Source organism: Pistacia vera, unplaced genomic scaffold, assembly GCF_008641045.1.
Source record: "Pistacia vera cultivar Batoury unplaced genomic scaffold, PisVer_v2 Contig143, whole genome shotgun sequence".
Lineage (NCBI taxonomy): Eukaryota > Viridiplantae > Streptophyta > Magnoliopsida > Sapindales > Anacardiaceae > Pistacia > Pistacia vera.
In genome coordinates this window covers 880,444-906,664 of record NW_022195500.1, presented here as the reverse complement: position 1 = coordinate 906,664, position 26,221 = coordinate 880,444, and the positions used below count along the sequence as shown (strand labels likewise).

Below are 26,221 nucleotides of genomic sequence, written 5' to 3'. Positions count from 1 at the left end.
TATATACCCCATGCTAAAAGAACAAAGTTGTGACCAATCCAATGCATCAACCCAACTACCACTTCCCATTACCAAAGTCTATGTTGGCGTGAGTTGTATATTAAAGGAATTATAGTAGTTATAGGAAGTTGGATGGAAAGAAATTATCTCCTTCAAACGGTTAGCGTAATTATAGGGGAAAAATTTGTATAGAAAATATATCCTGATATGTACCTATAAAACAGAATTGTAACAGGAATAAAAATAATTGATTGAGAACTTTTTGACACGCTATCAGAGCCTAACCCTGGTACCCACCTACCCTAAACTTCACATCCCTCACCTTGCCCACCATGTCGTCAAACTCTAATACAGAACCCTCGACTGGTGAGTCTCATTCCGATTCTCTCTTCTCTGACTTCACGGCTAAGATGACCGAAACTCTCACCAAAGTCCAAACCCCGACCATGACCACCGAACCCTCTGTTGCTCAGATCGGCATCAAGTTGAATGAAACCAACTATGCTCTCTGGTCCCAAGTTGTCGAGATGTATATCTCTGGAAAAGACAAGTTGGGATATATCAATGGTGATATTCCACAACCATCTTCGACAGATCCAACATTTCGCAAATGGCGTACGGACAATGCCATTGTCAAAGGTTGGTTGATAAACTCCATGGATCCCTCATTGATAGAGAATTTCATTCGGTTTCCTACGGCTAAGTTGGTGTGGGATTCCATTGCTACCACTTACTTTGATGGTAGTGACACGTCTCAGGTCTATGATCTTCGACGTCGAGTGACACAGTTGAAACAGGCTGGAGGCTCCCTTGAGAAATACTACAATGACCTCCAAGGCTTATGCCGTGAGATTGACTTCCAACGGCCTAATCCTATGGAGTGTGCCGTTGATATCCAATATTATTATCTTATCCTTCAAGAAGACAGAGTATATGTTTTCTTGGATGGTCTGGATGATCGATTCGATAAGATCTAGGGTGATGTGTTGCAGCTTCACCCATTCCCTATCGTGAAGCCAGCGTATGCCCATGTCCGCCGTGAAGCTCTCCATCAATCTGTTATGATCACTGGCAGTGCAGATGCTGTATCTGGCGCTGTTCTCGCCACCAAAGGACTCAAACTTGGTTCCTCTGCCCACCCTCCTACCATGCACAATGGCAAGCATAAATCTCGTGCATCTTTTGACGGTTTAAAGTGCTCTCATTGTGGCAATTCGAGACACACTCGTGACACTTGCTTTAAACTGCACGGGTATCCTGATTGGTGGAATGATCTCCAGGCTAAGAAGGGTCGTGACCTTGGCACTAAGGATGCAGGCTCTGGTCAAGCAACCGTGGTTACTGCCGAACCTCAACTCTCCTCAAGTAACTCTGTTTGTGCTTGTTATACTTCGACTAATGATGCTAACAGTGGTGCATGGCTCCTGGACTCCGGCGCCACTGACCATATGACGTTTTCTGTTATGGATTTCATCACGACTTCCCTACCGAAACGTACTAATATTGCCAATGCTAATGGCATTACCTCTCCAGTCACTGGAGCGGGCACTGTGGCCTTATCTCTTATGTTACAGCTGCATAACACTTTACTTGTTCCATCTTCATCTCATAAGCTTCTCTCCGTGAGCCAACTAACCTCTGATCTTAACTACATGGTGTTAATGTATCCTACTTTCTGTCTTCTCTAGGACATTCGAACGAAGGAGATCATTGGGCATGGTACTAAGAGGGGGGGACTCTACTATATGGAAGACGTGAGTGTGGCCCAAGCACATCATACGCATCATTCTCTTGGTGTCAAAGAAAAGGAACTTTGGCTTTGGCACCGTCGGTTAGGACATCCGTCCTTCACCTATATGAAACATTTGTTCCCAAATTTATTTTCTCAATTGAATAATTTTGATTTTCAATGTGAAACTTGCATATTGGCAAAAAGTCATAGGGCTTCTTTTCTATTAAGTTTGAATAAAAAGGATATTCCATTTGCTTTGATCCACTCTAATGTGTAGGGTCCTTCCCCAATTACTACTGTATCTGGCTTCAAATGGTTTGTGTTGTTTGTTGATGACTGCACTGGCATGACTTAGCTGTATTTGCTCAAACATAAAGATGAAGTACTCGCTGTGTTAAATCACTTCATACTATGGTGCAAACACAATTTTCTGCTAAGGTTCAGGTCCTTCGATCGGATAATGGTGGTGAATATGTCAATCACCAATTTCGTGAGTATTTTCAACAACATGGCATTATTTACGAGACTTCAAGCCCCCAAACCCCTCAACAAAACGACATTGCTGAGCGGAAAAACCGCCATGTTCTTCAAACCGCTTGAGCTCTCTTAATTGGTGCCCATGCTCTTAATCAGTTTTAGGCTGATGCCGTCACCACTATCGTTCATTTGCTCAACCAGATGCCCTCTAAGGTGTTGGATTTTAGAACTCCATTACAAGCCCTCTCGGGCTACACTCCGGTGCCTGCAGTCTTGATGCTTCCTCCACGTGTATTTGGGTGTGTAGCGTATGTCCATCTCCATAAAAACTAGCGGACTAAGCTGGATCCTTATGCTCGTCGATGTTTTTTTTCTGGGCTATGCTTTCATCAAAAAGGTTATAGATGCTATGATCCTACCTCTGGTCGCACCTATATTACTATGGATGTCACCTTCATGGAAACCGAAACATTTTTTCCACCTACTTCTCCTCTTCAGGGGGATAGTAGACAAGAAGAGCAGAATTGGATGGAATTAAATTGGCCAAACTTATCTAAAACGCATGTGGAACCAAGGCGAACAGAACATATCTCTTCGGCTAATGAAAACTTATCTGAAACGCACGTGGAACCAAGGTGAACAGAACATATCTCTTCGGCTACTGAACACCATGAAAATGATCACGAAGTGCATGTTTCTTCCCCTTCTGCAGTACCCGAAGACCCAACTCCTGAGAATGATCTTGAGGTAAGCCCCTTTAACACAAATATTGTGACATCTCCTGTTAGTTATGTGTTACCTAATAGGCAAAATCGTGGCAAGCCCCCAAGCCGCTACTCACCAGACATTGAGGAAAGAAGATCAAGATACCCTATTGCCAATTATGTGTCTACAAAGGAGCTGAATGATCCTCTCAAGACATTTGTGCATAGCCTGTCTGTGTGTCATGTTCCAACAAGGGTGGAGGAAGCCTTAAAAGACCCGAAGTGGACTCAGGCAATTAAAGATGAAATGGAGGCACTAATGAAGAACAAGACATGGAACCTAGTGCCACTACCGGAAGGAAAAAGAACAGTGGGGTGCAAGTGGGTGTTTTCCATTAAATACAAAGCTGACGGATCTATAGAAAGAAACAAGGCAAGACTCGTGGCAAAATGGTACACTCAAACATATGGTATAGACTATCAAGATACTTTCTCACCAGTAGCAAAATTAAATACTGTTAGAGTGTTGCTATCTCTTGCAGCAAATTTAGGATAGCCACTACATCAGTTGGATGTGAAAAATGCCTTTCTTCATGATGAGCTTGAAGAAAAGGTTTATATGGACATCCCTCCAGGCTACTTAATGACCATAGAAACTAATGAGGTGTGTAAGTTACAACGAGCCTTGTATGGGTTAAAACAATCACCACAGGCTTGGTTCGGGCGATTTAGCTTGGCAATGAAGAAGTATAGTTTCTAACAGAGCAACGCAGACCACACCTTGTTTCTCAAAAAATAGCAAGGCAAAGTTACAACTCTTATTGTTTATGTCGACGATATGATCATTACGGGAGATGATATTAAAGAAATCTCACGGCTCCAATGGCAGTTGGCTAGCGAATTCGAAATGAAGAATCTAGGTGGGCTCAAGTATTTCCTTAGGATAGAAGTTGCTAGATCACCCCAAGGCATATTTTTATCCCAAAGAAAATATATCCTAGATTTATTATCTGAAGTTGGATTGTTGGAATGCAAACCAGTGGATACCCCAATTGTCCAAAATCATAAGCTTGAGGTATATCCGAACCAGAAACCAACTGACAAGGGAAGATATCAACGATTAGTTGGAAAAGTAATTTATCTCTCTCATACTCGTCCAGATATTGCTTATGCTGTGAGTGTAGTGAGTCAATTTATGCATTGTCCAAGTGAAGAACACATGAAGGCTGTAATTCGGATACTAAAGTACTTGAAGTCTTCTCTAGGAAAATGGCTCATGTTTTTTAAGAATGATTATGTGGAAGTTGATGGCTATACCGATACAGATTAGGCTGGGAACATCTCTGATAGGAAGTCGACGTTAGGGCATTTCACATTTGTAAGTGGAAACCTTGTGACATGGAGAAGCAAGAAACAAAAGGTGGTGGCACTCTCGAGTGCGGAGGCAAGGTTTCGTGGGATGGTCAAAGGGTTGTGTGAGCTCCTTTGGCTGAAAAGACTATTATCTGAGATTGGTTTTGCTCCCAAGTCTGAAATGAACCTCTTCTGTGACAATAAAGCTGCTATAGACATTTCACACAATCCGGTTCAGCATGATCGAACCAAGCATGTAGAGGTTGATCGACACTTCATCAAGCATAACCTAGAGAATAATACAATCCAGTTCCCATTTGTCAAATCTGAGGACCAGCTTGCAGATATACTTACCAAAGCCGTGTCCAGCAAAGACTTCCACAACTCACTGATCAAGTTGCGCATGAAGGATCCGTATGCATCAACTTGAGGGGGAGTGTTGGCGTGAGTTGTATATTAAAAGAATTAGAGTAGTTATAGGAAGTTGGATGGAAAGAAATTATCTCCTTCAAACGGTTAGCGTAATTATAGGAGAAAAATATGTATAGAAAATATATCCTAATATGTACCTATAAAACATAATTGTAACAGGAATAAAAATAATTGATTGAGAACACCCATTTTTAATCATTCTCCCTCCTTTACTCTTCCATTAGCCGAGCTCAAACAACACTCCATAATGAAATTGCTCCCAAATCTAGCAACCCACATTTAATAAAAAATATAACGCCATTTTCTTTTACAAATACTTGCACCATGCAAAGGAGTCAAACTTAATATGTAATACTAAGCAAATGCATTTTTCCTCACCAAGAATCCTGCCCAGCTGAGACATGCAAAACAGTTCAGCAGATATTACCCGTACGAAAAAAAAAAATGCAGATTTTCTTCCCTCTTCAATTAGCCAATTTTACCTCTCCTTTACAAAACACGTTTTAGCTTCAATATCTCCTCTGATACACCATTTTAACTTCATGCAAGAAACTCTACTTAAACATATATATAACACATTTTAAACCAAACAATTGCAATATCACCCAAAAATGCAAGCTTATAATTCATTCCAAAACACACATAATATCTTCATAACCAGACAACTCATATATCCAACAAGCAGCCAGCATACAAAACAATTGAAAACCCAAATAAATCATGAATAAGAGTCACATCCAACAAAACAAATCACCTCCATCTTATGTTCATTTCGGCCACTTCTCATCATGCATTCGGCCATAGCAAAGCGACCCCCTAACCATAAATTATCACACAAACAACCGGGTTTCAAAACATAGTACAACTACAAAATCAAATATAACCAGCCGAACACAATAGAGCAAATTTTAAACTTAATTTCAACAAGCAGCCACAGAAACTCAAATACATTAACAAAAATAACTTAAATCCACTCAAATGAAGACTTGAGATGCATGGGTTGTGAACGGGTTTACTATTCCGCCCACAATTCAGCTCAGCTGAACTCAAATCGAAGCTTCAAGCACTCCTCTCTTCCGTTCCCGAGCTTGGATTTGAAGGATCTGCTCAGTTTTTTTTCTCCTCCCCCATTTGGTTCACTTCACTCTCACTCCTCCTCTCACACTCTACCTCTCGGCCAAACCCACTCTCTCTTCTTTCTTCAGTTTTTATTTTCCTTTTCCCGTTCTCCCCTTCTCCTTCTCAATCCTTCCTCTTTTAATTTATTATTATTCACAACAAATATATTGACAAATTTTACTTTAGTCTCCTCTTGTTTCGGCTACCTCAACTTCCCCAAAACTTCCAAATTCTTACATTTTAACACCCAAAAATTACAAAATAAAGTTTAATAAAACAACTTATAAAATACGGGGTATTACAGTTATTGAATGAATATTGACCCTTCATCAGATAATATTTCAAGTATCTATCGAGCTTCCCGTCAAACAAAGCAAATCTGGAAAAATTTAACATCATGCAAGAAACAAAGTGTCAACAATACGAACAAATTAAAAGGTTTTAAATCAAAATACATAATTACGTACACATCCAAGTTCTGCTTCAGCCTCTCCACATTCATGTTGATGCCTGTTAATTGTCAACGCCAAGACCGGAAAAAGGGTAGAAAAACGTTTTGAGTAGTTTCATCCTCCCATTCCAACTCTTCCCACCAATCTTTATCTCCTCTGATAATGAATTCACGTTTGTTTGTGATTGCGCGACTGGAATCAAGTGGAAGCTTCTTAAGTAGTGGACATTCAAATATATTCATTTTCTGCAGAAGTGGTAAAGACAAGGCATTCCGGTGGATGCTCTTCAATTTTGGCAGTACTTGTAGTGTAAACACATTGACTTTTGCAAATGGGTTCAAGTTTCCCATTATCTTTTGAACTTCACCGAACTTTGAGATATCGATTATTTCTTCCATATCAAAGCAATTAAGAACAGACAAAGACCTGAGATTAGGAGCAAGAATAAGCCACGTCAAGTCCCTCAATTTATGGCAAGACACTAAAAATACTGACCGGAGGTTTTCAAAACCATGAGGTTCTCGTATCTCTTGGACTTTACATATAATGTCAATCTTCACCTCTTCCAAATCTTCACAATCTGAAATGTCTAGAGTATCGAGATGCTTCATAGTTGCTAAAGAACAAACATTAAGGGACTTAATATTCTCTAAACGATGAAGTCTCAGAGAGTCGATCAACTTATGTAACTTACGAGAGCTAAAAAAATTTTGGAGTGCAGAGTTACTCCGTAAGTCAATGCTTAACACATTCAAAACTTCCAAACAAAGCAATTCCTCCACCAAAAATTCATTTCCACCAAACAAAATGCTATCTCCACAATAGAACATTCTCAATACGCGTAACATCGAAAACTCAGATATCAATTTACGCGGAATTGTACGAAGATGATATGTGCGGTCCAAGTTCAAACATTTAAGATTAACCAAGGCCTTTAAGTCTTTTGGCAACTCTTCTAATTGAGTCCATGAGAGATCAAGATGTTGTAGTGAAACCAACTTCGAGATTCCTGATGGTAACTTGGTGAGAGGATTAACTGAAAGATCTAAAAGTTTTAGAGAAGACATAGATTGAAAGAAGTCATTATTTATCGTCTTCAACCTATTGGAATTCAGAAACAATGTGAGGAGGCGAGGGCATGTAGGAACCTCTGATAGGTTCTCTATTTGATTTTCCATTAATGATATCCTTCTCACCCCTATCCATTTGTCAGCCTTTGGTGCTTCTGTTAGTCTGGCACCTGCATGGACCAAAAAGTTTTCCTTCTCCTTCTCAACTTTACATGCTATCCACAAAGCCATATCACGTATCACATCATGCATTTTCACGCTATCATCAACACCGGATACTTCTTCCAATAAACATGCATTAAGAAGGATACCAATAAAGTGGTATCCTTGATTTCGAGCTCCTATTCCCTCATACTCATCTAAAAATCCCTCACCAATCCAACAATCTATTAAGCCCTCTTTACGAACAATAAAGTCTTCAGGTAATAAACTACAGTATAAGAAACAAGATCTAACTTTGTCGTTCGGCAAACTGTCGTAAGTAAACTTTAAACGAGGATACACTTTATCCATACCTTGAAATTCAGAGGCTGATCGCTGTAGGACTTGAATGGCATAGCTCCATTCTCCAGGTGTCTTCTTGAAAGCCATTGCTCTACCAATAGTAATGAGTGCAAGCGGTAAACCACCACACTCTTTGGCTACATTTTTGGCTAATTCAAGAATATTTGGATGATTTTTAAGAGTGTCTTCTCCAACCTTTGATCGAAACAATTTCCATGCTTCTTCATTTTCCAAAAACTCCACTCTAAAATGTTTATGGGCTTCCATTTGGCCACAAACCTCAACAAAACGAGTGGTAAAAACTATTTTTGATCCATTGTTTGGATCTGGATGAGGGATTCCCACTTCGGTTAAATCAACTCTCTCCCAAATGTCATCCAACAATAAAAGAAATTTCTTCTTTCTCAAAACCTCGAGCAAGTCCTGAGCTTTGCGAGGGAGACTTTTTTTCTTCCACGACTCGCTTGACAAACCTATCTTTTCCCCAATCTCTTCTTGAATCTTCTCAACTTGTTGGTCTTTAGACACCACTACCCAGATCACAACGTCAAAATCATTTTGTTCGTTGCAGAAGTTGTTGTTGATCTGAGTCAATAGTGTAGTTTTACCAACTCCTCCTGTGCCATGTAGCCCTATAATTCCCACTTGCTTTTCTCCAAGGCATCTCCAAACTTTATCAAATATGGATTGCATACCAACTATCATTGGATCAATTGGTATTTCATTAACCGAATCTTTTAGCACCCTCTCAGCCACATCTTTGAAATCTCCTTCACTCTTTAAAGTGGCCACAGCTCGCAACTTTTCAGCCACTCTTTTTCCAAACTTGTAGCTGGATTTGCAGTTCCTGGAACAATAGCCGCCAAGACATAATCTCTCAATTTCTTGAGAGCTGTCTTTTATTATCTCCTCAACTTCAGTTCCCACCGCTTCCACCCTTGAAAGCCAGCCTTGCACTTGTTCCAGCCGTTTCATTTCATGTTGCTCTTCAGCAATCATAACCCTCCTCGTTACATCGTTCCTTGCTTCAATCAATTTTCGGCAGTCGGTTTGCAAGACACCAAGGTTTTTTTCGAGGTCTCTTATGTAAGCAGTTTTCGCAACCGTGCAATTCAGGCAACGAGAGAAAATGGCATCACAAGAGATTGAGAAAGAGCAGAAGTTACCCATGATTTCTGTAAGGTTTCAAGTAAGAGAAAGAAGTGACTGTATAATACAAAAATAAAATTATGTTTTAGAGGATAGGATTCCTTCAATGTCTCTTTGAAGATTTTCAAGAAGATTAAGAAAAATCAAAGGAAAATTACAGAGAAAACTTAACAAAATAAACCAGAGTTTACAAAAGTCAGAGCAAAGGTAAAACTTTAGCTTAAATACTCTTCAATCATAAAACTTAACAAAATTAACGATTTCTGAAATGGTTCTAATTTATGTCAACATGTTTATTGCAGGAGACAGAAAACATGATATTTAATTACTATGCCATTTGTAAGAAATTCATTGAAGAAATACAGAACTTCCTAATTTTGAAAATGTTCTTTTAGTTATTGGCATTTGTTTGTGCAAAAAAATTGGAATATTCACATAAAATGGTCTTTAATGATTAGGAAGCTGAGAGGAAAAAAAAAAAAAAAAGTCTGATTCTTAATATTAACAGCTCACTGGTCCTTAAAACAGAGCCCTAATATTTGACTTTTCCTCTGATTAATTCTTGTAATTAGAACTAGAAATCCTAAAGAAATAAAATAACCAATTTTCCTTGGTCCTTGACTAACATTCTATGACCAGAGTTTTCTAGGGCTTGCATTGACAATCTGAATGCTATGATTACTCAACAGTTCTGGGCTCTGTTATGAAATTCAGGAATTAAGGCAGTAATTAACATGAGGAACCTTGAGTGGATATTGATTCTACTCATAACACTCAAGAAATCCTAGATGGTGCCAGGACCAAAATTTTAGAAGTCATTAGAAAAGAATCAATTTAGATGAGAATTATAAAAAAAAAAAAAAAATTGCAAATCAAACTATTAGGTATGGATGTTTGAAACTTTTATCGTGCAAATCAAACTCGACAATTAATCAAAACTAGCTTAGTAAAATAAAATAAAAAAAATCAATAAAAATCAAAAGAACTAATCATGACATTCACACCTTAGAATATATATAAATACAATTATCTGGTCATGATGTCCAGATATTAATTTATTAGGACTATAAATACAAACCATCGAATTTGAGTTATAAAATATTTTATTAGTTCATCGATGATTAAACAAGATCATGATGAAATTAATATCAGTACGCCCTAACTAATATATATATATATACATATTAATGCTGCATAAATTTTATTTGCATCATGTCTGTAACTAAATAATTCATTTACCTGAAAGAAGAAAACGCTGTGAAGAACTTGATGTTGCTGTCGTCCAAAGCAGTGAGGTGAGTTACAATTAAATTGTTCTATGGTCTAACTTTGAGGCCATCTTGCATAGATAGAAGGAAAGAGGGAGAAAGCTACAAGAGAAGTTAACAAAAAGTGCAGCTAGCATGAATTATTTAAGTAAAGAATATATAACTTCTTTTGTTTTGAGGAAGGAATCCAAATTTATGTTAAAGAATAACTTCTGAATTGAGGAAATAAAAGTTTTAGCTCCAAAGAATGTAAGGCCTTAACTCAAGTAGAAATTACTGATCGATGCTTCTTTGTCCATTATAGTAATTCTGAAAATTTAATTTCATCAAACACTTAATAGTATCCATTGCAAGTTTCAGTAAATTGTTTCCACGGATCTGCAATGTCATGGACAAGTACATTTCCTTCCATTAATTCAATCAGAAGTTGAGGCCGTAACTGGGATGTTAGTATCAGATGTTCATACAGTCATACAATGGATCTATTGAAAAAGTTTCTTGCTGATGCGATTAGGTTTCCTAATGAAATTTTAAAATCTTCTAGGCATATTCACTGATGGAAAATCAGATGGCACAATTAAAACCCTTTTTTAGAGATAAGTTGTAGTCAGAACTCCAAAATGTATAAATAGTAATTGGCTGCAGAACACCAGAGGTCAAGAATCAAGATATATTAAGGAAGCATATAGGGAAACAATATTGGCTGCGAAGTTTCCTTTCACTGATTATTTCCTCCATGTCATGGCAACTTGATACCTCAAGTATCTTTAGGTTCCGAACAAGAATAAGCCATGTCAAGTCCATCTAGTGATGAAAATAACTCAGATATGGAAAAATGATATTGAATTCATTTTGAATTGAAAAACAGAGTACAGCAGTGTATTCTTTATATACAGCAAACTTACAACAAACTTAACAACTTAACAAACACTAACTGTTTTAACTAATTAACTAACATTATAACAAACTAATAACTACTTGAAAACGAACTTCTTAACAACTAACTAACTCTGTTATAACAAATAACTGACTCAGCTAACCATCTGCTAACCATCTTCGTCTTTATTCTTCAACATCTAGTTATAGGAAGACGCAATATGAACAGCGGAAAGCCTGCCAAAACATTTAGATGCATGTAATTTATTGTCGAACTTTAGCTCTTCTGTAAAACCACAATTTTTCAAAGATAATATATGGAGATTCACCATATCTGCTAAATCTAGAACGCTATGATTTACCATTAAGCATTCGAGCTCTAGAGATCGAGTACATTTCTAGATAGCTAATGGCAGCTAAATATGAGCAGGATTCGTAGGGGTCACCAAGTCTTATCAGCAAGTTTGTGCATCTTGCCACTCTATGTCCTTGATATCGTTTTGTGATCTTGTGGGTGTGGCATACACTGAAGAAGAGACGAAGGCTATGGCAGCTGAAATTGAAGTGGTAGATGGGCCGAATGATGAAGGTGAGATGTTTACAAGACCTGGCAATCTAAGTGATCATTTTCCTCAACCATATGCAAATGAACAAGCAGCCAGATTTGCTTGGGGGGGGGGGGGGGGGGGGGGGGGGGGGGGGGGGGGGGCGCATATCCTCCCGATTTAAGTCTTTTCACAAAGGTATTAACAATTTACTAAATTGATGGCTGGAAATGAAGCAATCACTTATCCCGATGTGTCTTAACACCATCTTATTTAAGGCCCGTCACAACTGTCAGAACTATGTGTTTGCTCTTCTAACTGGTTATTGTGATCCTGCAGCTGGTGTCTCGGTATTATCTACTTAGCTTACCTACAATTTTTTCAGCAAATGGAAAATACAATGTTCAATCAGTACTATAGTTAGTAAGAGGATTTACTGGTTTATGAAATTTCTGAATTTTCAATTTCAGTCCTTCGTTTCTATTCAAAGTGGTGATATTGTTTAGATTTTCAAATGACTATGTTGCTGAAAATACATTTATTGAGATTTCTGGCCACGTTAAATTCTTGGAGAAAGTAAAAGATGTTATGTCACACCTTGAATGGATTGAAATTTTGGAATCTTGGTTTCTGCCACAAGGGATATAAAAGGAGGAAAAAAAAAACTCGTTGTAACTCTGAATTAACAGAAAATGATTAGAGCTTTGTTAAAAATTAACAATCAATTTATAATTAATATGAGCCAATCCTTATCTGTGGAAATGCAGAGAAAACAGATAAAGCAGTTCTGCCTGCTAAAAATACGTAAAACATTGTTCTTAAAGTTCTTCAATATATTGTCTACTGAATTGTCAAACTTAAAGTTCTTCAATATATCATTTTAAGCATTTACATGATTGGCTTGCTCTTTGCCTAAACGTGTAATTGTAAATCTCTTGTTCTGTCTTGGAATTGTCGTTGTAGATTTGAGAAGGGCTGCACTAAAATCCTTACTTTCCTGGTGGGGCAATAGCTATGCCCAAAGTGCCGAATGATGGTGCCGTTGAATATGAAGATGGTACCCGAACAACAGAATCAGAGGTAATTGCCAAACCTTTCCATTATATCTGGCAGATTTATCTAGAAAGAGGGAATCATCATGTTCTTCCACAATGTTGGCACAGATGGGGAAAGATTTTGTGACATTTTTGACATGGGCGGCTGAGCCAGAAATGGAAGAGAGAAAACTGGTAAATTAACCTATGCACTTGAAATTATCTTGGAATCAATGCGGCTATTTTCAAATATCAATTAGAGGCATTTTACAAAAAAAATGTTTTGAGTTGCTTGCAAATGTTTATCCATAAGACGCCTATTTACGTAACGGTGATGAGTCAACATTCTAAAATTTTACTTTTTAGTTTTTTTGTTGTTTATGAAATGGTGATGAATTGCATAATAGCTAGTCTAACATATATAAACATGATATTTTTTTTAGTAAAATTGGCTATTTGCGTCAGGATATTTACTATAATGGTAATTTTGGTACTATATAACGTTTCCTAGTGTGCTCATAAACTATTCATTTGGGTCTAACACTTGAAAGTGATATATCCTTAATGAAAATAGTGATTCAATTCTCTTCAATTCCTTCATCTTGGGTGGTGCACAACCACGTCCTTTGAGTCTATAATACAGTAATTACAACATTATCTGAGATGGGGGTTGAGATGAGGAATTTATGATTGTATTTCAAGTGCCTGTAAACAGTTCTAACTTTGTTTGGGTTTAAAAACCTGCAGATGGGATTCAAGTGGATATTTGTGCTGTCACTCGCTCTTCTTCAAGCAGCTTACTACCGGGGCTTGAGATGGTCAGTTCTCAAGTCACGAAAGCTGGTCCTTGATGTTGTCAATTAATCTCTTCGCCATTTCTTTAATTTAGGATATTGGTTGGCAATAATGCTTCAATTTTCATATTGAGGAGATGAGCTTGATATTATACGGCATGTAGAAAAATACCCATTTCAATCTTAATTCTTTTAAGGAATGAAACTAAATAAGTTACTCTTATACAAATATGTTAAACCTTATTTATTTTCTAAAATGGATTGAAAGTTACTATTACTAGTATTGTCATTATCACTAGTATTGTTATTGCTACTCCTATTTTGTTTTCAGGAAACAAATTAAACAAAAGTTTTTTGACCTAGTTTTGCAAAAGGAAATCCAACCGAATCATAAACAGAGTGAAAAGAGTCTGAAATATGATTATAGACCAATTTAACAATCTCGTCTTTGGTTTAGGGATGGGCACGGGGTGGGGCGAGGGAATGGGTTCCCTATCCCCTAGGTTGCGGAATTGCCTATGCTCTGTTCCTGACCTCATCCTTGACTATTTTGAGGAATCCTCGCCCTGTTTGGGACGAAACGGTGCAAGCCTTTGACAGGGTAGGTCAAATGCTCATCCCTCTGTTTTAAAACTAGGATTGGACCTATTGGTCAGACTGGTTTGACTGGGACCCGACAGCTTCTCAGGGTCGGTTTAGGGTTCAGGGGGTATTTGTAATATTTTAAAGTTATAGGGACTAATTTGTGGTTTTAAGGGGTGTTTTAGAGATATGCCAAGAGTTTAGGGATTAATTGATAATTTTTTGGGAAATTTTTGCAATAAATAAAAATTTTAGGGACTACTTTGAATTTTTTTAGGGATATGTTCAATATACTAAAATTCAGAGATTAATATGTAATTTTTTAAAAATTAAATTATTGCTGACATCACCGATCCAACCAGTTGGACCGGTTGACTCGTGACCTAGGCAACAAAACGGGTTGTCCTCCGGTCTGTGTTTTAAAACAATGCTCATCCCTACTTTGGTTTATCAAGATAGTGCACTTAATATGACATCAAAATATGATATTACTACGTTAATTAACTCATGAATCAGGGAATATAATATTTCAAGTAACTAATAAGCATCTGGACAAAGAAAAAATCTGAACTATGCAAGAACAAAGCGTCAACAATACAAACATATTGAAAGTTGTAAATTTAAAATGAGTAATGCTACACATCCCAATATATATCCTAAAATTTACTTTTAGAATGATGTGTCATCTTATTTGGCATTGTCATTACTTCCTTTAAATCTCATCACCTGGTACGACTATGGATCATTTGAGTTGAGAAAACTGGGATAACTCTTGGGATGTGAAGTATTCTTGAATTAGAATATATATTTACACATACAAATTCCGCTTCAGACTCTCCATATCCATGTTGATCCCTGTTAATTTTCAACCTTGAGATTGGAAATATGTATTTCAATAAGGTCGAAAAACATATTGAGTAGATTGATGCTCCCATTCCAGCTCTTCCCACCAATGTTCCTCTCCTGCAATAACAAATTTATGTTCGTTTGTGCAACCAATAGAGAGGAAGCTTCTTAAGCTGTGGACATCCGTATATAATCGTGGCTGTTAAAAGTGGGAAGGACAAGGCATTCCGGTGGATGCTTTTCATTTTTGGCAGTATTTGTAGTACAAGATTTCTGACTTCTGCAAATGGGTTCAAGTTTCCCATTATCTCTTCAACTTCACCAAACTTTGCAGCATTGATTATTTCTTCCACATCAGAGCAATTATATACAGCAATAGACGTGAGGTTGGGAGCAAGGATAAGCCATGTCATGGCCCTTAATTTGGAGCAAGACAATATGAGTACTGACCGGAGTTTGAACTTCTCCTGTAAATTCAATCTTCACCTCTTCCAAATCTTCACTATTTGAAATAACAAGCATATTAAGATGCTTCATATTTGCTAAAGTTATCACTTTATGCGGAATTGTATGAAGATCATATGTATGGTTCAAATTCAAACATCTAAGATTTAACCAAAGCCTGTAACTCTTTTGGCAACTCTTCTAATTCAGTTTCTGAGAGATCAAGATGTTGTACTGATATCAAGATTTAGTATTAATGATATTCTAATCTTCCCACCCCTTTCCATTTGTCAGCCTTTGGTGCTTTTGTTAGTCTAGCACCTGCATGAACCAAAAAGTTCTATAAAATGATTATATTGCTGACAGTACGTATATTCAAATTTCTGACTTGAATGGATTGAAATTTTGGAATCTTGGCTTCTGCCATAAGGGAAATAAAAGGAGAAGAGAATTTTCCTTGTAACTTTGAATTAACAGAAAGTGTTCAGAGCTTGATTAAAAATTAACAATCAAATTATAATTACTTGATAAAGCAGTTATACCTGCTAATCATTTGTATTGTTCTTAAAGTTCTTCAATATATTTTCTACTGACTTTGTCAATCTCGACGAGTCAATTCTTTCTGAGATTCATGCTCAACATTTTAAGCATTTACATAATAGGCTTGCTCTATGGCTCTAAACGTATAGATGCATATCTCTTGTTCGATCGTGGAATTATTCTCGTAGATTCGAGAAGGGTGCTTTAAATGCTTAATGACAGTGCTGTTGAATTAGGTATCCCGGCAACAAAGTTACAGGCAACCGCCTAACCTTTCCGTTATACATATTAGGTTTCTCCAGAAAGAGTGAATCTTTCAACAATGTTGGCTCAGATGGGGAAATATGTTTTGACAACTATGTATCTTTTGATTTGATAATACTGTAATTACATCATTATTCGAGCTGGAAGATGAGGAGTTCATGATTGTATTTCAAATACCTCTATAGAGGCAGCACATGTAACCCATCTCGATATATATGATATTGCAACGTTAACTAACACATGAATTATGAATGTGAATGTTAGATAACATTTGGGAAAAGCATTAAACTCATCCTAAAAAACGTTACAAGATATTCTTAGGAAGAGTAGTAAATTCATTCTAAAAATCTGCAATTTTCATATGACAAAAAGAAATAGTTATTGACATGACCCGACCCAACCCTTTTTATCCTATAGGCTCCGAACGCACCTATAAGACTCAAGTGACCCGAGATGTGCCATGTGGAAAGCTATGAAACCCTAAAAATTTGTTTTCTGAATATGCTTCTCATAAAAACATTCTCTTGATTTGTCATGAAAAACATAACATATAATATATACGTATTTGAAAATAAAAAAAAGCATAGCACATTCATTTTATAAAACTTGAAAAATGAGATATAGATTTTTCATATTTGTTACAATCAAATCCTGCGAGGCAAAATCATACACCGCTTGGGTTTTCGACTCACTCGGGCTGACAATTAACCAATCATACGCATGTGCAGAGTTATCACATAATACGAAGAGGGAGACGGATACTACGTACGATGGTTTGAAAATCACTTTTATCTTTACTTTATCAATCCTTACTTTTCTCATAAAACTTATGCTTTTCTTCTTCATAAAAGGCATGCTTAAAAATCATAGCGCTTGATGCAATGTAAATGGGCAAGCATGTAACTTCATAATGTTTCTCAAAAACCAACAATTTCGACACAATTTTCATTCCTCATTTCAATTACTTTTCATCCACATCAAATTCATCTCCACCCAATGCAAACAACACTTCCCGCATTTAATAACAATAAAACTTCTTCTAATGTGAATTCATCAACATTAATTCAAACATAGTCTCACAACATTTCTCAATGCATTTCCTCTCCTTATTCAAACCAACTGCCCAATAAGGAGTAAAACTCATTTAAAATATTTATCAAAAGCACTACACTCTCATTTAATCATGAATTTCCACTCTTCTCAAATTTCCGGCAAAACAATGAGCAATAGCAGGTTTTATATATATATATATATATATATATATATATATATATATAAAAATCATTTAATTAACATAGTTTTGGAAAGAAAATTAAGAAATTTAATGCGCTTGAAAATTAAAATTGAAAAATCATGCATCTCATGATAATCTCAAGTAACATATAAGTCAAGAACATATCACATATGTGCTTATAAATCATGCATATATCACATAATATTCAAAAATCACATCCAAGGGTGAAACTGCAAATTTCCAAACATGTTTCAAAACTGAACGTTTAACCCAGATTCGGAATTTCCTCACATTGCAACTCACTACACATGACCGACTCCACTCATTAATTCAACATCACAAGTTCACTAATTTATCAACAACTTTCCAGCAGCCAACACACTAATTCTCATAAGGTAACTTTACAACATAAAGTTATAAGTTTATATATATATATACCCCATGCTAAAAGAACAAAGTTGTGACCAATCCAATGCATCAACCCAACTACCACTTCCCATTACCAAAGTCTGCACCCATTTTTAACCATTCTACCTCCTTTACTCTTCCATTAGCCGAGCTCAAACAACACTCCATAATGAAATTGCTCCCAAATCTAGCAACCCACATTCAATAAAAAATATAACGCCATTTTCATTTACAAATACTTACACCATGCAAAGGAGACAAACATAATATCTAATAATAAGCAGATGCATTTTTCCTCACCAAGACTCCAGCCCCAGTTGAGACATGCAAAACAGTCCCTCTTCAATTAGCCAATTTTACCTACCCTTTACAAAACACATTTTAGCTTCAGTGCCTCCTCTCATATACCATTTAACTTCATGCAAGAAACTATACTTAAACATATATATAACACATTTTAAACCAAACAATTGCAATATCACCCAAAAATGCAAGTTTATAATTCATTCCGAAATACACATAATATCTTCATAACCCAGACAACTCATATATCCAACAAGCAGCCAGCATACAGAACAATCGAAAACCCAAATAAATCATGAATAAGAGTCACATGCAACAAAATAAATCACCTCCATCTCATGTTCATTTTGTCCATTTCTCTTCTTGCATTCGGCCATAGCAAAGCAACCCCCTAACCATAAATTTTCACATAAACAACCGGGTTTCAAAACATAGCACAATCACCACAAAATCAAATATCGCCAGCCGAACACAATATAGCAAATTTTAAACTCAATTTCGACAAGCAGCCACACAAACTCAAATACATTAACGAAAATAACTTAAATCCACTCAAATGAAGAATTGAGATGCATGGGTTGTGAACGGGTTTACCATTCCACTCACAATTCAGCTCAGCTGAACTCAAATCGAAGCTTCAAGCACTCCTCTCTTCCGTTCCCGAGCTTGGATTTGAAGGATCTGCTCAGTTTTTTTTCTCCTCCCCCATTTGGTTCACTTCACTCTCACTCCTCTTCTCACACTCTACCTCTCGGCCAAAGCCACTCTCTTCTTCCTTCGATTCTTTCTTTTCTTTTTCCCGCTCTCCCCTTCTCCTTCTCCTTCTTCTTCTCCATCCTTCCTTCCTCCTTTAATTTATTATTATTCACAAGTCACAACAAATACTTGACAAAGTTCACTTTAGTCCCCCATTGTTTCGGCTATTACACTCCACTTTCAAATTCTTACATTTTAACACCCAAAAATTACAAAATAAAGTTTAATAAAACAACTTATAAAATACGGGGTATTACAGTTATTGAATGCCCTTGAGCAGATAATATTTGAAGTATCTAACGAGCTTCCCGTCAAACAAAGCAAATCTGGAAAAAGTTCACATCATGCCAGAAATAAAGTGTCAACAATACGAACAAATTAAAAGGTTAAATTCAAAATACATAATTACGTACACATCGAAATTCTGCTTCAGGCTTTCCACATTCGTGCTGATGCCCGTTAATTGTCAATGCCTAGACCGGAAAAAGGGTAGAAAAAAGTTTCGAGTAGCTTCATCCTCCCATTCCAACTCTTCCCACCAATGTTTTTCTCCTCTAATAACAAATTCATGTTTGTTTGTGATTGCGCGACTGGAATCAAGTGGAAGCTTCTTAAGTAGTGGACATTCAGATATATTCATTCGCTGTAGAAATGGTAAAGACAAGGCATTCCGGTGGATGGACTTCAATTTTGTCAGTGCTCGTAGTGTAAACACATTGACTTTTGCAAATGGGTTCAAGTTTCCCATTATCTGTTGAACTTCACCAAACTTTGAGATATCGATTATTTCTTCCATACAAATAACCGAGATTGGGAGCAAGAGTAAGCCACGTCAAGTCCCTCAATTTAAAGCAAGACACTTGTTATGCCTGGGAAATCAAGGGCTGACATGGAGTCACGTGATGAAGCGTGACCTGCTCCCGTCAGAATGGTAAGCGCACGTCAGGCCTGCCAAGCGCCGTGGAGCTCCCACGTGTCCGTTTCCCTACTCCAAGTCGCGTGAAATCAGCTTAGGAAATGGGCAATGAGACGTAAAGCCGGATTATGTCCTGACATTCACACCAACCCAAGGATTTAATGATGATTACACGCATTCAACTTGATATAAAAAGAGGAAGACCCTTTCATTAGGGGGATTCGGCTAGTTTGACACTTGAACTCTCTCTCTCTTGAGAAACTGTATATTTACTTCCCCCAATCATTTATAAGTCAGTCCGCTTTTGCGACTTGACCGACCATATTAATACAAATCAGTGGACGTAGGACTTGCTACCTTAGCATCCGAACCACTTTAAAAGCTCTCATTGCATTTATTTCGTATTCTCTATCCATAATCACGTGTGTTTCTTGACTAATCAACGTTGCGCACGTGTCGATTAGTTGGTGTTAAAATCCAGCATCAACAGTTTGGCGCTAGAAGGAGGGCCCTGATTTAGTGTTTACCATTCATTAGGAGAATCTTCGACCTACTGGTCCTACAGCAACAAATGGCCCACCAATCTGAGCCAGAGCAAGCTAATCAGCGCGCTGAAGGAGTCCCCTTGACCCAAGGGGATACCCCCTCCAGGGTACTTCCAGTTTTGCAAAATGCTACAGGGGATATCCCGGTAGCTTCGCAACTCGACCCCGCCATCAGAAGCTACCTGGAGAGGTTCGACAATACTCTCCAGACGGTCAACCAAAGGTTGGACTGTTTGGACCAAGGCATGTCATCTACAACAGTTGGGGTGGTGCAACCGCCAAAGACGTCTGCAAGTCGCGCGAAAGCGCGGCAAAGGGCAATAGCTCGTGCCGCGAGCACTGCAGCGCGTAGACGTAACGGTAAGCAAGTGGCAAAAGGTAAGCCTACGGGCTCCCAAGGACCAACGAGCACAAATCGTGCCCCGAGCAGGGTGCCGACAAAGCTGAGACTCGGCGAAAAAGTGAATCCCGAGCTGTCCCATGCCACGTTGCAGGCGAACCCAAGCAAAAATACCAGGCACGATGATTCCTATCACCCCCAGCAGAACGATCCCGATCGTTATCATGCGGGTGGCCCCCACACCTCGCAGGGCGGTTCGTACCACCGCGAGGGTCATGAAAACGCCCCGCGCAATCCATCGCCTTCACACGCCTCTAGCCAGCGTGTGTCGAGCGCGGCCGAAGATGCCGGCCGAGGCGAAGAGGAATCCGACCTCTGGACTTTCCTGAACCGTAATCGCGAAGGCCGGACTCGCATGGGTGAAAGCAACCCCCAATTGGCTCCGTTACCATGAATTGAGGAGCTACAGCGAGCTCTGGACAGGTTAAAGGAGCAGCAAAACGAACAGGCACAGGTCGCGTCTGCATCCCTTTTTTCTCCCGAAGTGCTAGCTGCTCCACTCCCACCAGGGTTCAGAATGCCCGACATGCGACCGTTTGACGGGAACCATGACCTGCAGGATCATTTGTACGAGTTCAACGACCTGATGGAGCTCCACCAGGTTTCAGACCTTGCAAAATGCCGTTGTTTGGCCGTGACGCTCACTTCTCACGCCAAGCGGTGGTTAAGGTCGCTCCCAGCAGGATCGATCAGTTCGTGGCCTCAGATGAGCACGACGTTCCTCTGGCATTTCCAAGCGAATTGGAAGTTTTCGATGCCTTTGAGCTACCTCAGCAACATAAGGCAAGAAAGAGACGAATCCCTGCAATCTTACATCGACCGTTTCCACAGGGAACTCAACAAGGTGGCTCACGCTCCAGAAGAGTTCATCCGAGCACTTATAATAGCTGGAGTTCGCCCGCAAACCGACCTGTGGAAAGAACTGCAGGCTGAGGACGATGTTTCCCTCACCAGATTTTACAACCTTGCAGAAAAATATCTCCGAATAGAGAATTCATTGGTGGCACTCCGCCGTCGCGATCACGGCACTTCCAGCAGTATGTTTGGTCGGGGAGAAAATAGGAGAGCTGATCACAAAGGAGACATTGATGATCAGCGAAAAGGGAAGAAACCCTGCTACGAGCACAAAAAGTCCTATGCTCCTGTTCCTCGTCGCAACCGCGACAGAGCTCAATACACTCCGTTGAACGTGTCCATATCTGCAATCCTTGACAAATCTGAGGAGGCTAGCTTGCTCGGTGAGCCAGAACCAATGAAAACTCCTGCTACGGCCAGAAACAGCAAAAAATACTGCCGTTACCATCGGGATAATGGGCATCACACTGATGAATGCCGAGCCCTAAAGCAGGCAATCGAAGAGCTCATTAAAAAAGGGCACTTCAAGGAGTATATTGATGACTCTCCAAAAGAGAGCCAAGGGGAGTAAAAGAAAAAGCGTCGTGATTGCAGCGGATACAGTAGTGTTAATATAATATTCGGAGGCCCGCACCTCGCGGGAAACACGCGAGGAGCGCAGGAAAGGTATGCTCGCGAAGCATATCGCGACCCGATCAGACTTTGCAGCGACCACAAAAGCCTCGAAAGGAAGAGCCGATCACTTTCTGCGAAAAGGAAGCAGCTTGCTTGCACCATCCTCACGAGGACGCCCTGGTGATCACGCCCCTGATAGGGTTCCATAATGTCTGCAGAATGCTTGTGGACATCGAAAGCGCTGTGAACATCCTGTTCAAGACTGCTTTCGATAGAGTGAATCTAGACGAGGCCGACCTGAAGCCCGCCTCGATGCCTCTTTACGGTTTTACTGGGAACCACCTGATCCCCAAAGAAACGATCCAGCTACCAGTCATGCTCGGCGACTACGACAAGGTGACTAAGGTTTCCGAATTTTTGGTCGTGGACTGCTTATCGGCCTTTAATGAAATCTTGGGGCGACCTCTGTTGAGAAGCTTCAAGGCAATCACTTCCATATATCACCTCAAAATTAAGTTCCCCACTCCAACAGGGATAGGGGAAGTGAGCGGATCGCAAAGCGCATCTCGCGAATGCTACGTAAAAGCGGTACAGCTGGCAGGTAAGGGCATCTCGTGATGTGTGCCTCGCCAGGCTATGGCGATCAGCCGGATCTAGCCACAGCCTGGTCCAGCGGAGAATAACATAGATCCGCGAATCCAGGAAATCCCTCCTAGCAGCTCGGTTGAGGATCTGTCTGAAATTTCGATTGATCCAAAAGAACCGAGCCGAGTGTTAAAGATTGGAAGCTGTCTCAACCCTCAGCTCGTTTCCGAACTGATAAGCTTCTTAAGGGAAAACATCGATGTGTTCGCCTGGTCGCATGGAGATATGGTCAGGATCAACCCGGACATTATTTGCCATTCGTTAAACGTCAGCAGTGAAGCCAAACCGGTTCGCCAGAAAAGAAGAGCGATGGATCCGAAGCGGTATGCCGCACTGAAATCAGAAGTGGAAAACCTTATCCGAAATGGGTCCATTCAAGAGGCTCTCTACCCGACCTGGGTTGCCAACCCGGTCCTGGTAAAGAAGCCAAACGGCAAGTGGCGGACCTGCGTTGACTTCAGCAACCTCAACAAGGCTTGCCCGAAAGACAGCTTCCCTCGACCGAGAATCGACCAGCTCGTTGATGCCACTTCGGGGCACGAGCTACTAAGCTTCATGGATGCATACTCGGGATATAATCAAATCCCGATGTATGGGCCAGACGAGGAGCATACATCCTTCATTACGGACCGGGGGCTGTACTGTTACAAAGTTATGCCTTTCGGCCTCAAGAATGCGGGCGCGACCTATCAGAGGTTGGTCAACCGAATGATCTCCGACCAGATCGGGAAGACAATGGAGGTCTATGTGGACAACATGCTGGTCAAATCCCAGGTCGCCTCAGAACACATTACACATCTCGCTGAGATGTTCGACATCCTCTGACTGTACAGAATGAAGCTAAACCCTCTCAAGTGTTCGTTCGGGGTGTCATCAGGAAAGTTCTTGGGGTATATGGTTAATCAGCGGGGCATAGAAATAAACCCCGAGAAGATTCAAGTTCTGCTCGATATGGAGAGCCCGACCAGCAAAAAGCAGGTCATGAGTCTAAATGGGCGGATAGCGGCACTTAGTCGCTTCATATCGAGATTAACAGACCGCTGCTTACCATTTTTCAATGTTCTGAAGGCCAACAAGAAATTCGAATGGACTCTCGAATGCGAACAGGTGTTCTAGAGTATAAAAGAACACCTCGGGAAGCCACCTCTCCTCTCTAAGCCTCTTCCACAGGAAATCCTGCTCATTTACCTGTCTGTATCTCAGTTCGCGGTCAGTGCAGCTCTGGTACGGGAGGAGGAAAAGGCGCAATGGCCAGTGTACTATGCGAGCAAGCGCCTGTCGGATGCCGAGATGCGGTATCCGGAAATAGAGCGACTAGCCTTTGCTCTGCTGATCGCATCCAGAAAGCTGCGACCTTACTTCCACGCCCATACGATCAACGTAATGACTAATTACCCCCTCAGGCAGGTCCTCCAGAAACCAGAAGCCTCGGGTAAACTGCTCAAATGGGCCATGGAGTTGAGCCAGTTCGACCTGAAGTACAAGGCCAGGTCGACCATTAAAGGGCAAGCCGTTGCAGACTTCATCTCAGAATTTTCCTATCCCCCAAGCGAGCAACAGCCTAGCGAGGTCGTGCGGGAAAGTATTCAGAACCTGTCAACCTGGAATCTCTATGTCGACGGGTCATCAAACAGGAAAAGAGTCGGTGCGGGTCTTCTCCTTGTAAGTCCCGAGGGGGCTCGAATTCATGGTATTCTCTGGTTCGGGTTTAAGGCAACCAACAATGAGGCTCAGTATGAAGCCTTGCTTGCCGGGTTGCGACTTGCCAAAGAGATGGATGCAACCGCGATCAGCATTTATAGCGACTCCATGCTGGTCGTCAACCAAATTCTAGGGGAATATCAAGCTAAGGAAGAGAACATGATCCGCTACCTGAAAGAAGCTAAGACCGCTCTCGGGTCGTTCAAACACTTTGAAATCACTCAGATCCCCAGAGATAGCAATTCTATAGCGGACGCCCTAGCAAAGATAGCCTCGTCGTTGGATTCCGAGGCTCCAGATAGCATTCCTGTTCGTTTTGTGGATGCTCCAACTATCAGCTCAGCCGAACAGGCCGTAAATACGACTCAACCGGATTCCTGGATGACTCCCATTTTCCAGTACCTCAAGGATGGGACCCTGCCAGATGACAAGGTCGAGGCAAGAGTCCTGCGAACAAGATCTGCTCGTTACACACTCATCGGGGACCAGCTGTATAGGAGAGGATTCAGTGCCCCTCTCCTCCGATGTGTAACCAGTGAAGAAGTAGACTACGTCATGAGAGAAATTCACGAAGGAATCTACGGTAATCACACAGCTGCTCGATCTCTTGCGAACAAGGTTGTTCGCCAGGGATATTATTGGCCTCGGATCCAAGAAGATACGCACAATTTTGTCAAGAAAGCCAGCGGTTCATGAACATTCCGCGAGCCCCCTCGCACAAGCTGATAACGATGTCTAGCCCCTGGCCGTTTTCCATGTGGGGGATCGACCTTATCGGTCTTATGCCAGTTGGAAAGAGAGGGGTCAAGTATGCCGTGGTCGCGGTAGATTATTTCACAAAATGGGTGGAAGCTGAACCTTTAGCCGCGATCACGACCAGAAAGCTGAAAGACTTCGTTTTCAAGAACATAGTGTGCCGTTACGGAATTCCCCACACCCTCATCTCAAATAATGGGAAGCAATTCGATAACGGGGAGTTCAAGCAGTTCTGCAACGAGCTGGGCATCCATAAAAAATTTGCCTTAGTCGCCAGACCGCAAGCAAATGGCCAAGTTGAAGCTGTCAACAAGACCATCAAGCACACTCTAAAGGCTAAACTCGGGGCGACCAAAGGAAATTGGGCTGACGATCTCCCCGAGGTCTTATGGGCATACAGGACAACCCCAAGAACCTCCACCTCAGAAACCCTTTTTTCGCTAGCTTATGGCTGCAAAGCAATGATTCTTGTAGAGGTGGGAACTGGTTCTCTTCGGAGGGACTTGTATAATGAGGTCAAAAACGAAGCACTTATGAGGGCAAGTTTGGACCTCGTTGAAGAGCACCGCAGTAAAGCTTCGCGAAGGATAGCAGCCTACCAGTAGCGTGCCAAGAGGTTTTTCGATTCAAAGGTCAAGCGAAGAGACTTTTAGGTCGGAGACCTTGTGCTAAAGGAAGTTCTCCTTGGGACCAGAGAGCCGAGTGCGGGGGTACTAGGACCTAACTGGGAAGGACCGTACCGGGTCGACAAGGTGATCAGACCGGGGACTTACCGTCTCAAAAGATTAAACGGTTCCAAAGTACCCCGAGCTTGGAATGCCGAGCACCTCCGGCCATACTATCAGTAATCCCGAACTCAGCTCTTATTATAGATTAGTTTTTGATTTTGTTAATTCCCTCTT

General features: G+C 40.3%; 1 protein-coding gene and 1 pseudogene across 1 annotated transcript; one reads left to right on the top strand and one right to left on the bottom strand.

The window, feature by feature from the left end:
* Nucleotides 1-6,337: 6,337 nt before the first annotated feature.
* On the bottom strand, nucleotides 6,338-9,013 carry LOC116123572 (probable disease resistance protein At5g63020). The gene has a single exon (XM_031409320.1). The coding sequence runs from the start codon at nucleotides 9,011-9,013 to the stop codon at nucleotides 6,338-6,340; it is 2,676 nt and encodes an 891-aa protein (XP_031265180.1).
* Nucleotides 9,014-11,458: 2,445 nt separating this feature from the next.
* Nucleotides 11,459-13,627, top strand: LOC116123596 (annotated as a pseudogene).
* Nucleotides 13,628-26,221: the final 12,594 nt, after the last annotated feature.